Source organism: Myripristis murdjan, chromosome 20 (assembly GCF_902150065.1).
Source record: "Myripristis murdjan chromosome 20, fMyrMur1.1, whole genome shotgun sequence".
In the NCBI taxonomy this organism is placed as follows: Eukaryota; Metazoa; Chordata; class Actinopteri; order Holocentriformes; family Holocentridae; genus Myripristis; species Myripristis murdjan.
The window spans coordinates 9066369-9080594 of NC_043999.1; the positions used below are offsets into that span (position 1 = coordinate 9066369).

General features: G+C 41.6%; 2 protein-coding genes and 1 non-coding gene across 3 annotated transcripts; 1 reads left to right on the forward strand and 2 right to left on the reverse strand.

The window, feature by feature from the left end:
- Positions 1 to 220: 220 nt before the first annotated feature.
- Positions 221 to 7787, reverse strand: LOC115378673 (carbonic anhydrase 1-like). The gene is made up of 7 exons (XM_030079087.1): positions 7548 to 7787; positions 7074 to 7271; positions 4762 to 4880; positions 3609 to 3701; positions 3411 to 3473; positions 3151 to 3306; positions 221 to 1922 (listed from the first exon to the last, which is right to left on the reverse strand). The coding sequence occupies exons 1-7, from the start codon at positions 7573 to 7575 to the stop codon at positions 1803 to 1805; spliced, it is 777 nt and encodes a 258-aa protein (XP_029934947.1). The 5' UTR covers positions 7576 to 7787; the 3' UTR covers positions 221 to 1802.
- Positions 7788 to 8863: 1076 nt separating this feature from the next.
- Positions 8864 to 8936, reverse strand: trnak-cuu (transfer RNA lysine (anticodon CUU)). Its single transcript has one exon. It is a non-coding gene; the product is annotated as a tRNA-Lys (tRNA).
- Positions 8937 to 10371: 1435 nt separating this feature from the next.
- On the forward strand, positions 10372 to 13429 carry rbis (ribosomal biogenesis factor). Its single transcript, XM_030078828.1, has 4 exons — positions 10372 to 10473; positions 12567 to 12683; positions 12798 to 12914; positions 13038 to 13429. The coding sequence occupies exons 2-4, from the start codon at positions 12573 to 12575 to the stop codon at positions 13104 to 13106; spliced, it is 297 nt and encodes a 98-aa protein (XP_029934688.1). The 5' UTR covers positions 10372 to 10473; positions 12567 to 12572; the 3' UTR covers positions 13107 to 13429.
- Positions 13430 to 14226: the final 797 nt, after the last annotated feature.

Below are 14226 nucleotides of genomic sequence, written 5' to 3' on the forward strand. Positions count from 1 at the left end.
TCTCTAAAAGTACATTTTCAAAAAGAAAAAAGTACATAGCTTAACAATTTATGGCTGGGATGTACTATATAGTTACAGATCATAAAGCACTCAAGAAATAGATACATGAAAGGTTAGCCTATTTAAAATATTTCTAATAAAAAAGGCAAGAAAACATCATTTTGGACTACTTTTCAGAGTTCGCTCAATTACAAAGAATACAAAGTATAGCAGACACAGGTTAGTCATAAAATATATTTATTTAACTAATAAAATGTCCACTTTCAAAATAGCATGACAACAAGACATACTCCCAGGGGGGCTCTAACTTGGCATAAGAAGTTTTTTTTTAAGTTAATTAACAAGAACAATCATCCTTCCTGGAAATGCATGATTTCTGACAGACTTCATTATTATTTTAGCAATGCTGACAGGGCAAGATTCTGTGGTCCCAAGGCTGAAGGTGACCTCGCGTGATCTTCTCTGAATTACCCTTCCTGGCCCAACACCAGGGTGACACTATAAGCTTATCATTTGGCAGGTTAATTTCTTTGTTGGCTCTGTGCATTAGCCACTATGGCATTGCCTACACGGCAGATGTGCGTTTCAAGCGTTCAAGCACATGACACAATAGAGTTTCAAAACAACACAAGGTACAGGTTTTTTTGCGCATTTTTGCATTTGGGAAAAGGAGGGCCACTCCTCGCTATTGCTATATCATCAGGACAACCAAAAATTCAGATGAGCTTTCGGGTACAAAATATAATTCAGGAATAACTTAAAAACATTTAATTTTGTATGAACTGTCAGGCTTTAAAAAAAAAACAAATAAAATAAAACATCATCCATACAATCACTAAACACAACATGGGACAGACAGATGAAATGATGAAATGATGCTAGTTTTGAAGATTAGGCTGTAAAAACAAAGAAATATGCCTTTATCATGATTGAGCTCAGTAGCTAGCACTAGCAGCAGCATGTCCTCATGCCCTTTGTTGCTTTATTGTTGCACAAAGAGCGGCTATCAATAAGCAGGTCAGTGCCTATAGGCATGGCCTGTGTATATGTCTGCATGTGACTGTGTGTGTGTGAGATGCTGTGTGTCTGTGTGCATGTGCCAGAGGGGGATTTTCTGAGTCAATCGGGTGTGATGGAGGCAGCCGCAGTGTTTCATTAAGCTGCTGTGATCCTGAGGCGGGCAGTCGGTCAGAGATTACAGACAGACTGGCAGGATGAGTGTGTGGCTGTTTCTCTGAATGTGCAAGCCTCTTCCTGTGTACCTTGCCCTCCTCACAGATGGCAACGTAGTTTCACCCACCCAAAGCCCCCCACACCTCGTCAGGACTGCTTCAATTTTCATCTTCCTGCTGGCTCGGTAGAATCATTCTGACCATATTTCTACATTTTCAGCCTTGGCTTTGTTTGCATGCTGGTTGATGATTGACACAAAACAGAACTACACACCACAGTTAGATATCTCTAAAGCATTGGCACCAGATGTGAAAAACCGGTAAACGTGTCACAGAGCCACTGTGGAGTGTTCAACCTATTAAATAAACTATGAAAGGGCGTCTTAACTTATTATCATACAGGGAAAAAAACAAAGATATTAACACGGCTGATGTTGCAAGTGCTCCACCTGACAGCTAGACAGCCCAGCAGTGCAGGAATGGGCCACACAGGAATTTTATTTCTTTAAAACTGGACGGAGAGAGATATGTGTGATTTGTGGCTCACTGCAAGAGAGGTAATTCTGGGTGTCTCGCCAAGCAGGGGGAAGGGAAAGGGCAGCAGGGCTACAGGGGCAGGGGGAGGGGGTATTATTGGAAGGAAGCACGGACGCTGCGACCCTTGAGGGGCTGGGGAGGGCGGTAGTTGTCCACCATGCAGCACTCGGCCTCGCCCTCGCAGGAGAAGAGCAGGCCGCGGAATTTGGCCATCTGTCAAAACGAGAGAACACAGTCAGAGTTACTCATCCCCACTGACCTCCTGTGACTGTCACTCACCACACACACATCACCAGTCCCACTGACGTGAAGCTAAAGCCGAGCGCTTGGCTGGCTTGACTCCCTGATTTAAATTCTTAGCCTTGATTCGTGGAATGAGGCTTAGGAGTTTTGTGACTGACGCTTAAGTCAAAGCCAGCAAAACAAGTCGCTGCAATGGCACGGCAGCAGCTGACCTGTTTAATGGATTTATCATTAACTTTGGCTAATGAACTTTGGCAATGCCTTCAGCCACTTGCATATAAGCTCTCTTAATGTACACAGTGAGTAACAAGTCACCTTTGGCACATCATGCATGTCTCAGGATTTTGACTTTTTTGTGTAACTTCTTATAATCAATTGATAATAAATGATTATCAAATAGCATGTGTTACCAATAATGGCTGCTATTGTACATGAATGACTTTTGTCATTGTGTGCTGCACGAGCTTTGTCTGGCACCATGTCTAAAGGTTATGTACACACTCCCCCCATTTTTTTTCCCTTGAGACACCTACACGCCGGCATGAAATAAACATTTGACTAGGCAGTGTTAATTTTCACGTGGCCACAAGACTCCAGCTACAAGGACAGACCTGAGAGAGGAGACAGTGTGGGTTTAACCGGACAAGTAAATTAATGGGTGGCCAGATGTAAAATAACCATTTCACTGGAAGGACCAGATATATTTGGAAAGTAAATAGTTTGTGGGAATGATGCACACTGTGTTTATTCAAGTATGGTTTGAGCCACGTACTCAGTGAAGCTAGGTCTTTACACCTACAGTAAGGGCTAGATGTGTGGGTTGCACATTTCCTGCTTGCACCATATTTAGTTCCCACACAATGACTCTCACACATTTTAATCAGAAAGGAGGACTGTGAGGAAACATCATCAGAGCTGTGAGACAGCTGCTTTTGTTGAGAAAAAGCGAGCTTTGTGTTCCTTAAGTGAAACACGTACTCTGCTCTGCGCTGCTGTATTGCGTTTCATTGTGCTGAGAGGGTTTCTTCTTCTCGTTTCAGCCGTGCGGCTTATCTCAACAATTAAGCCCTTGATTTAGATAGTAATAAAAGAAAGGATTTGCAGACAGGGTTATTCTAGACCACGGGCACACAGCCAGCATGACTGTGAGTCAAATCCCTCTGCTTCAACTGAATGGGGCCATCTGAGCGAGCCGTACCTGACCAGGGCTGACGCTGATTGGCTCCTTGCAGACGATCCAGGTAACGCTCTCCAGCAGGGGGGGCGTGGTCAGAGAGCCGTCATATGTCCAGTAGTCTAGGCAACCTGGGAGCAGGGTAGCAGGGTCGAAGTTGGCGAACGAGGTCTGCTTGCCCTGGAAACCACACAGGAAGGAACAGAAAGTCGATAACAAACAGATTAGTCAGATAACCCAATCAGCAATATCTTTATACACATGTTGTTTAGATATGCACATACTTTGCTCTTGATGGCATCAAAGGCATCAAGAAGCGTCTGCAGGCTGCCGTTGTCAGCGCCAATCTGAAAAAAAAAAAAATCATACAAATATCGTGAAAGGTTATTTATATGATTGATAAATACTGGCACTGGCAATAAATCACGGTAATGCTGTGTTTTATGGCAATGAATATAATAGTGAAATGGCTTGCCACTGACCTTCAGGAACACTCCTACAACAGCAAGCCCATCAGGCTGGCTAGCAGCCTCAGCAAAGCTGGGGTACTTGGTGTTCCAGTGCACCAGATGGAGCTGGAAAAGAAGAAGAAGAAGAAAAAAAAAAAAAACTCAGGACAAAGCCATTTGTCAGATAATTCAAAGATTTGTCCCTTTTCAGAGCCTGTCAGTTCTGTCCCCTTAGCTTTAGGACCTTTTGTACAGTGGCTTAGACCAACTGTGGGGTTTCACGCCTGAAAGCTTCTATTCATTGGCAGGTGATGAAATGAAAAGCAGATAGAAAAGGATAGGCTCATTAAAATTAGTTTTGTTCGAGGAGGAAATTGAACTTTGCTTAAAGCACGGTTTCTTGGGATGAAGTTAATGTAGGACTTATTGCTGCCAGAGCAAAAGACTGGAAACGGCATTTTGGGAGCTTTTCATGAAAACATAATTTAAGGGAAAAAAAATGAAGCATCAGCATTTGGCAGATTGGAGTTTGAACTACGCAAACATTCCTCGAAGGCAGAGCTGATTACTAGAACTGGAGGTAATCTCATTGGATGAGTTAAGCCTCAGTGGGCGGGGCCAAAGTATCACAGTTTTTTGGACTGCGGCGTAGCCCGTAAAATGGGACGGCAAAAGCAACACGTGATAAAACCTACCACTTTCATTCATCATGGCCATAGCATTCATGATCTCAGAGGGTAAGCAGGCTAGTTCACCTCAGTAGCTACAGGTTAGTAAGGTTAGTTTGAACTATGAGCTATGCTGGCCAGTGTACCTGGATAATTTAGTATAGCTAAATTGCTTTTCAGGTGGTAGCAAGAGTGTTAAGCCTCATAATATCAGCAACCACCCTTTGGTTGTTTAACATGGCTTAATATCTAATTCTACTTGGCCAGAAAAAGAAATGTTAGCAGAACTAAAACACCATTTACCAACCATTTGCCATTTACTTAGGCAAGTCAGCAGGATTTAAGGTTGTGCTATACTGTGCAATATCAGCACTGTACTGCGGTGCCAGGATGTCAGCCAGTTAAAATGCAAGGCTGGAACAAACTGGTATAACCAACTACATCATCGCCAAACTCTCAAAATAAAGGTAGTCATGTGACCCTTGTGGACTGCATACAGTGGTTCAGTGGGTCCTTACCTCAGCAGGATACTTGGTCCCTTCCACGGTGTGCTCGGAGCCCTGGTCATCACAGGATCCCCAGTGGAAATGGAACTGCTTGAGCCTGTAGACCCCCGAGATGGGCCCGTCTGTCAGAGCTGCACATCAGACACACAACACCCATGAGCTAAACCCACACTGAGCATGGGCACTTGGAAACAGTATCCATGAGATCACAGTGCAATGGGCCACCCTGGGGATTTTGTTTGCCTAGACTTTGCAACACTGTCAAAAAAAAACAAAACAAAAAAAACAATGCAGCAATTCATAGTTAGACTTGCGCCATAAATTGCATTACTACAGCGGCACTGTGATACATATTGAGAAGAAGAAAATTTTGATGAGAGAGAGTTGTCTTGAGCAGGGTGACGAGAAAATGGTAATGTCAGCTGCTTCTTCACAGGCTAGAAATGCGTGGATTAATGATGTAAAACCACAAAAAGAGATGAAGCAGCTGATAGCTAAGCAAGATTCACAAACACATATAAACACAGTCACTCATTCACGTCACAGATGTACACTGACTTCCTATTTGATGGAAACAGACTCAGTTCCTGTTGTGTAAGCACTGGTCAAAATTCAGGGTTGACTCAGGCCAAGATGATGTCCAGGTATTGTTAGATCAAACCTCCGCTCTACTTTACATAAAGGATCTAAATATACAAATGCAGTCACAGATAAGCCCATATTGTTGTATACCAATCCTTATGTCAATAAACACTGATGCCAAAGCCTCATTCTGTCATCTCCAAACAGGATATCTGCTTCAAAACCACTGGCAGTGCACGATAAGAAGGTGGGGAATTCACCGTGAGGCAAACCAGTTTGAGGGTGTGCACGTCTTAAGTGGCATTACCTTGCATAAATAATATTAGACAGTAAACTGTGTATTCTGAGGAGCTGTGACATTACTTTTTCCACTGTGCATGCACTTGTCCCTTTTGGGGAATCTGAGGCTTGGAAATAAACACAAGAAGATGCCATGGAAAAAATTATTCATATGCCATGGAAAAATTGTTCATACAGTCCAGCTATCTTAGGTTTTTTTTTTTTTTTTTTTTAGCAGCAATGATGGATTGTATTCTCATTATTTCTGTACATATCCATTGTGAATTGGGCTAATGCATACGCATAATCCCAATTCACAGGATTGCGTTGGTTATGTAACCATACTTTGCAATTCCCTAAATCAGATAAACTAAAGAACAAGCAAAAAAAGCAAAGAAAAAAGGGAGTCTGACTACAAAATCAATGATATAAAAAAGAGAAAAAGAAATAACATTTATTATGCGTAAGTGATCCATCATTTTGTCAGCTTTTGGAAGGTGGCCTTTGGATTATATTGTCTAATCTGAATGCAATGGTGCATGCTCAGCCAATGAATTAGCGTGAACATATATTTAATAAGTTACTGCAAGTTTCATCCTACGTTATTGGCACAGGAAAGTAAGATCAGGCTTGTTTTATGGAGTTACTAAACACATTCCCATGTGCTTTTCACACATTAATGTTTAACCAAGACCAGCTCTGTTTGCAAAAAGTAACCTTTGTTTTTTGAGCTTCTGACCTCCCTCAGAGCAAAAAAAGGGGCAGGCGTGGGAAAGGTTCGCCGGGGTTACATTACCAATTCAATTGCTATTGTGCGCCAGCCTTCTGTGCGGGTTTTGAATGAATCTCATCCAGAGTATTCCCAAGATGCTCCTGTTGCCAATCTACTGAAAAAAACAAGGCCTTTTAAATATTAAAAAAAAAACAAAAACAAAAACAAACAAACAAACAAAAAAAAACCATTTGTTTTAGCAGAACGATCAGCGTTTGGCCTGTTTGCTCACTATCACTGGGGTTTTACAGGTGCCAAGTCATTAAAGGCGCATCCCTGCTTTATGCATTAATCTTGACATTAAATTAAGCCGAGACAGTCTGTAAGTTCTTGATATGGAATCATCCATCACAGCTGCGGATAAAAAAAAAAACAAAAACCCAACACATCACCCATTCATCAAAACTGAATGACGCATTTTGTTCTGCATCTTTTAAATCATCATGGGACCCTGAGTGTCCTGAAATTTGCAGCAAAATTGAGTGCTATAATAGCTTAACACTATCACGGCACATTTTAGTTACACATTTAAAGAAAAGGGGGGGAAATGTCTATACATAAGTGCTTTAACCAGTTTGGCAGGAAAGACGATGATGCCAACTCTTATTTCTCAGTCAGATTCTGCAGTGCGCACCCCGAGCCGCACACGCAGAGCTGTTTTGAGTGAGGCTGATATGAATGTCGCACTAACTTGAGCTGTCGCTGTCGTCGACGTAGGTCACTTGGAAGGAATGTCCGTTGTTGAGGATGTCGAGGGAGGTGGAGGGGTCGTACTTCAGGCAGAGCGGCTTCAGCCCGGAGTCGTACGATGCTTCGGCAGGTACGATGTCAATGGGAGACTGACGGGGTCCATTGGCGACCGGGAAGTTATCAGCCCATTTGTCGGGTCCTGCAATGACACAAGGGGTGAGGGGACACTTGGTTTATTTAAACGCCACTGTGTGTCAGTGAGATCATTTGCAAGGCTGGGGTGATGGAGAGGTGGTTACGCGCGGCCCCCCACCAGGAGAGGGATGAATTAAAATCTCTGCAGTGACTCATGCATGCACGGCTGTCTCTCCACCATGCAACAGAGCTCCCTGACAGGCCCAATCCTATGCATTTTGTTAACAAGTTCCTCTCAATAACATCATTAGACTGGAGCGTACGTGTAAAAGTGCCTCACCGTTGTCCGCTGCGTATCCCCAAGACATTGTTACACTTGAGAGCTATGGGTATCTGCTGTAATCCGTTATAATGTGCGTCGTCCCCTGGTGCAAAACAGCAAGTGTCCTCCACCTGACAGCTGACAGCTTATATAGGGTCCCCTGTGAATGGATATGTCTCTCAGGCTGGAAGACTTGGCCACATGATGTCCGCGCAACGACCGGGAGGAGTTTACAGGCGCCGCGGTACCGCAATACTGTGGATCAATGAGGATCTCTCTCTCTCTCTCTCTCTCTCTCTCTCTCTCTCTCTCTCTCTCTCTCTCTCTCTCTCTCTCTCTCTCTCTCTCTCTCTCGCTGACGGTGTCCGTCTTCGTGTCTCTCTGTCGCCGCAGAGTATCGAGATGACCGCCTGTTGGCCAAAATTTGACAGATGAACCGATCAACTGCCGCGTCCGTTAAAATTGATGGGGGAAAACAAGTTATCAGCGTTGCTAGGCAACCACTGGAACCCTGTGGGGTAGCAAAAAAAAAAAAAAAAAAAAATAGAATACTAAAAAAAAAAAAAAAAAATCAACAAACAACAAACAACAAAAAACTATGGGAACGTTTCAGTGAAACATGATTTTAAAAAATTACATCAAGTATGACAGACCCACCATAACACAACCCCACTCACCTGGAATATCACAGGGATGTTGTCACTGATCTATTAAAACAAACAAACAAACAAACAAACGAACAAAGTAAGTAAGTGAGTAATTAAGTAAGTAAGTAAGTAAGTAGGCTTAGTAAGTAAATAAATAAATAAAGTAATAAAGTAATGAAATACAAAAAAGGACATACAAAAATAAAATATAAAATAAATCAAAAAATAAAATAATAAAAAATAATATAGCCTAATAATAACAAAACAAAATAAAATAAAACCAGACGTATAGGCCTACACAATAGATCGCTGGATATTATAGTTTAATGATGTTTAATCAGGGATAACCTAAAAAAAATTGGTTTACATTTTGGATTACAAAAAAAATAAAACAAAACAAAAACAAAACAAAACAAAACAAACAAAAAAAAAACAGTTAGATTATGAATTCATAAACAGATAATTTAATTTGATTTATGCACCTTTAGATGATGTTTGGTTGTAAATGATAGCAGTAGAAGCATTAAGACGCACTGTTTCTTGCGCTCTCCATTGGAGCTCACAGCAAAGCGTCACTTCTACAGCTGATGGGGCCTGTGGGCTTTGCTGAGTGATATTTCATCTTGTTTATTGCATGTATATTCTACATAATCTGTAATCTCGAGAGTGTAGTCCCAAAAGATGAACCGCCCAACGTGGGGCTCGAACCCACGACCCTGAGATTAAGAGTCTCATGCTCTACCGACTGAGCTAGCCGGGCGTGCCGCTGGTGGTGCGTTCAGGACCACACAGCCACTCCGACAAATGGCCTGTAATACCACTAAGTGTTACTTTCACACACTCAGGAGTACAGTATTTCATTTGACCTGCAGTAAATGGGTTCTTATCTGCTCTGTGATGGACAGCAGGCACTTAGAGGCCAGGCGTGTTTATATAATTTGGCTAAATGCATCCTCGTGGACTGATCCCATATATTTGTTGTTGCACCGCATGCAGGGCCGTGCGCTTGATTTAATCTGTAGGGGTGGATGGTGAACATACTCCAACACACTGACATAGCCTACAGTCTAATGGATGGACATAGTCTTCTGGTGGCACTTTAATGCAATTTAAAGACAGTTAAAGATAATCCTAAAATTTAGTGGATTAGGCTCCACGATGCCTAAAACGTGTTGTTTTCAAAGTCCACGTGGCTTGGCAAATCTAAACAGCATCTAAAAATGAGGACAGATAATTTCAAAGAATAAATGGACAACAAACGCATCACTTTCTGCAGCGACACATGCTCTTCTGTTTACGCTTCTCAGGCTATGATACAACGCTAAATATTGACTTTGTTGAATTTGCACAAGGTGACACACCGGGCGCACAGCGGCGGTGCTAAGCTGCCATCTGCTGTTTACCCAGGAGACTACAGGGACACCACGTTGCTGGGTGCATGTTAATTCATTCATTCATTCATTTCAACAGCAACATCAGTCCCACTTGGAGGATGAAAACAAATCCCAGCATAGATTAGGATCAGGATTTGGCATATTTAATCGGGCGCACATAGCCTGTAATAATCCCTTTTGCATACTTATTTTCACGAAAAATATTAATATCAATATTACTTGTAAATATCAGGCAGTGGAAATATGCAAAAATGACGCAAAACATCGTCTACAAAAAACAGTAGTCACTAAAAACGTCACCCCACTATTGATCATCACATATCTAATAGGCCTAATATACTGCATTTTATAGTATTTATATTTATAGATTATTAAGAGTATTTTTTTTGTTTTTAGTTGAGCCTACCTTGTGAACACTGATATTAGTGTTTGTGTAATATTTAAGCTCAGTTTTATCCGCAGTATATAATATACAACATGTTCCCTGACCCTATGGAAACTTTTCCAACAGTCCCAAACAGGGAGCCGGTAACCCTGCAGCGACCCCGCCCTCCCGGCACACCTCTGTTTACAAATTAAGCGCGTTTACCAACGATCAGGCTGCGGACGCATTCCAAAACTTATTTCATACTCCCTCTTGGTTTCCTTTTTCTTACATTTAATTAATAAAAAGGATAATAACATGAGATTAGCCTAGATAATGGTACTAAAGCAATCACCCTTTGTGTAATTGTTTCCTTAGGTTTATCTTGTGACCTGGCGAGATGAAAAATAAAAATAATAATCAACTGGGAATCGTTGGCGTAATGTTGGGACGCGGCCGCTGTCGCACGCTAAAGACGTCACATTTGTAGTCGCAGCAGGGGCAGCACATGAGGATATCAACAGTAGTTTTCTTCCAAGGTTTGTCGATGTTTTTTTTGTTGGTTTAGCTCGACGTTTACATTCGTTTACGTGTATCTCTACTGGAAGTATTAGTCCTTCGTGTTTAATGAAGTGTTTTAACACTCGGCAGCCAAACTCAGACGCGTAAACCGGACACACACCGTCAGCAGCTGTCATGTTGTGACACACTAGTCGACTTTTGCCTTACTTGGAGAAATATGGATTACATAAACTTATCATTAGGTGTGTTCCAGCAGGCAGACTGAGCTCATGGTCGCTCAGTGGTTTCCTCTCTTGGTAAAACCTTGCCAGTGTCAGTAGGACCCATTGTTTTGCCTCGCAGCCTGAATTCATGGAGGAATCATGTGTCCAAAAATCTTGCAAAGGGATTTCAAGGCATGTGCATCAGGATATAGTTGGAAATTAACATCTCGCAGGCAATCTTTTGAGATTTGAGGTGAAGCCGCCTTGAGGTGACTTCTTTACATCACATGTTAACCCATTGTGTCCAGTTGAAACAGTGCAGCTTGTGTCTTTATGTGTGTGTGTGTGTGTGTGTGTGTGGGTGTGTGTGTGTGTGTGTGTGGGTGGGTGGGTGGCAAGAAAACACTCCCCATGCCTTAATGACACCACCAGCCTTTATTATGGCCAGGCCATGTGGGTGAAATCACAATCAGGACACCTATAAGGCTGTTTTCTATTGGTTATAGTATAGTATACTGATATAGTATTGATACATAAGGCAATATGACTCACACATGCAAAGTCACATTTTAATAATGAAGTTAATGTTCAACCCATTGAACTGAATCACAGTTTGACTATTAACAAAATTCTAAAATTGTCAGATAATATTCCTGAAAATGTTTATACCTAATTTTGTCAGAATTCGCAATTAGAAATTAGTTTATTGTGAGTTAAGAAAGCAGAATTATGTGACACGTTATCCCAAATTCACCAATAATAATCAGGATTTGAACAATAATATTGAATTAAAGTCCAGACATGTAGTCCTTATTGTTGACAGTGGGTAGGATGGATCAGTTTTATATTATTTATGCCAAATTCTGTCACATAGGATTTGTGGAACCATGTGGAATAATTTAGATTGTGATGATCATGTTCTGACTGTAGCTGCTTCTTGTTTGTAGCTGACAGAAACCCAGCATCATTTTCTGCCGCTGCGGCTCGTCTGCCTCAAATTTTAAAGAGTGTTGTGTTGAGAGATGCTCCTCTGTTGTTATTTGTCAACTCGTGGCCTCCCTGGTCGTCTGAATAAGTCTCGCCGTTCTCCACTGACCTCTCTCGTGAATGAGCCGCTGCCACCCACGGGATTTATTTTCCTTTCTCACAGCGTTCTCGGTGAAGTCTAGACACCGTGGGGCCGTGAAAATCCCAGGAGATCAGGTGTTTTCTTTCTTCTCTGAGATGCTGAAGTCTGTGCATTTTGGCACCAGTGATCACACCGTGTTCAAAGCAGTGAATCCATTAGTTGGTAAAATGGTTATTCATCATCATTTCAGTCACACATTTGATTCCAGCTGCACTGAGATCACCAAGACACTAATATTTTCCTGCTTTTCTCCATTTATATTATTCCTTCGCATATCAGCATGTAAAATTAATACGTCGGGACCTTTTGGATGCTGGTGAGAGTGAGTGAGTGAGTGTTTTGCACACCCATAACAGACTGATGATTAGTAGAACAGCTGAAAAGTGGATTGATCGATGATGAAAATGATCATTAGCTGCAGCTTTAGCTGAAAGTTAAATGAAGTCTCGTTCTTCCACCACTCAGTCAAAGTGTAAATGAACTTCTTGACTGTTTCCTCAGACTCTGTGCTTTATGTATGACTTGGTTCTGGAGGAGTGAGCTGTTAGTATCAGCGGTGTACCAAATGAAATGGCCATGGAGTGTAGGTGCACACCCTCAGTATCTGTAGGGAGCTTATAGGTGATCAATTTCTAAACTGCCTCCAGTGCACGCAGGCTGAGAGCTTGTGGGCTTAAAAACAGCGAGGAGGAAAAAAAAACAAAATATGAGATGCTCATGACATGAAAGGAAAACTCCCACGTGAACTTATTCATGAGGATCGGTGTTCTCTCTCTAGGTGAACATGGCAAAGAACAAACAAAAGGGGAAAAAGCAGAAGAACGTCTTTCAAGTGGCGAACAAGCAAACAAAGCTCAAGAATAAAGCCAAACCTGTCACGACGACGCTCAAGCACGTAAGCTCACCCTGTGCCTTTGTCGTGTTTTTTTTTTTTTTTTTTTGCACATGAATATTCTGTATATTCTCCATTGGGTGTAGCTTTAAGTGAAATAACGTGTGGCTTCCACAGATCAACGCGGTGAAAAATGAGAAGGTGGAGAACCTCAATCAGATCTTCACACAAGTCCAGAGGGACGTGACGAGTGTTTCCAAATCTGTCGCCCCTGAACCCAAGAAACAAACACAGGTAAAGGTGGAGTCGTAAACAAATTCACACCAAAAAAAAAAAAAAAGCACAGACATCTTGAACTTGTTAAACATTAATTTTATTTCTCTTGGTGCTTTTTCCTGTATTTATTTGACCCATTAGATTGCCAGAGAGCCACCAAGGGAAGCTGTAAATGTGGACAACGCTTCACAGCTCTTCTCTCAGCTATAATGGACCGGCTATGTATCTTTACATTGGAAATCATAAATAATGGAAATCGTGAAGGAACTGCTGCTTTACTCCCCGTGAGCAGCATGTGGACATTTTATGCCAACATGAGGAGCACAGTTGGTCCGTCACTGCATTATAGTTAAATAATTTCAATCCACTATATTCAAAGAAATGTGTCGACAGTATAATGTGCTGACAGTTGTGATATTGTGTGAGGATGATATCAGATATTTTTTTTTAAATTAAAGAATAATAATACGTTTTTTTTGAACTCTGATGTGTAAAATACTTTTGATTTCTGTATTAAATGTCTGATTATCACACTTGTCTTTAAGCAGTATCCATTTAAAGGTAATCTGTGGAGGTTATTTGCAAAACTGCTAATTGTAGAAAGATGTAATAATATTACATGAAGCCGGGACGTTTTGTGAAACCATGTTTGAACCCAAAGTGGTTTTGGTTTAGTGCGGATCAAATCACAAAGGACATCATTTTGATTTATGTGTGTGATGGTGAAATTTTCGGTGTTACCCATTGTAGATTTAAAATTGGTATTTAAATCTAATGTGATCTAGAAGGCATAATCACAGAGCAGTTAAATGACAAAAAACATACATGTAGCATCCCCAGCTTCACAAAGATTGATTATTTACTCCATTCAAGACACGCGCGCAGGTACATCCAAGTGTTAGTTTGAGCTCTCACATGGTCATAAGAGTACAGCTGAAGATGCGGTATAGATTTTCCAGCTCCACCTGCGGGCACTGGACTGGAATCAGTATGCAGCCGGTGCATCTTGCAGGAGCAACTTGACATCAGAGGGCATGGGTATGGCAGTGCCCAGCTGATTGCTTGTCTCCGCTGGGACTTCTGATTGAGTTAAGCGTTCAATAAATCTGGAGCAGGCTGAAAACATTAAGTGAGATTGGTAAACAAACCAACACTTGACTGTCTTGACATTGCTGGGAAAACAAACAAGCCAACAAACTGTGATTTTCAAGATGAGCCAAATGAGAGCCATGTTTACTAAATGCATATTTTTAATCCACTATTCTGCAGAAGTGGGTGTAGATCGTCTTTGGTATTATCAGTGGATTGTTATGCTCGGTGTTGCTTCCAG

Bases quoted from the DNA above. Each gene is read 5' to 3' on its own strand.
- LOC115378673 (XM_030079087.1), bottom strand. From the start codon at position 7,575: ATGTCTTGGGGATACGCAGCGGACAACG. The intron at 7,272-7,547 runs GTGAGGCACTTT...GTGTCATTGCAG, and splicing joins GGGATACGCAGCGGACAACG to GACCCGACAAATGGGCTGAT. The intron at 3,702-4,761 runs GTAAGGACCCAC...CTTCTTTTCCAG, and splicing joins GGACCAAGTATCCTGCTGAG to CTCCATCTGGTGCACTGGAA.
- rbis (XM_030078828.1), top strand. From the start codon at position 12,573: ATGGCAAAGAACAAACAAAAGGGGAAAAAGCAGAAGAACGTCTTTCAA. The intron at 12,684-12,797 runs GTAAGCTCACCC...TGGCTTCCACAG, and splicing joins TCACGACGACGCTCAAGCAC to ATCAACGCGGTGAAAAATGA. The intron at 12,915-13,037 runs GTAAAGGTGGAG...TTGACCCATTAG, and splicing joins AACCCAAGAAACAAACACAG to ATTGCCAGAGAGCCACCAAG.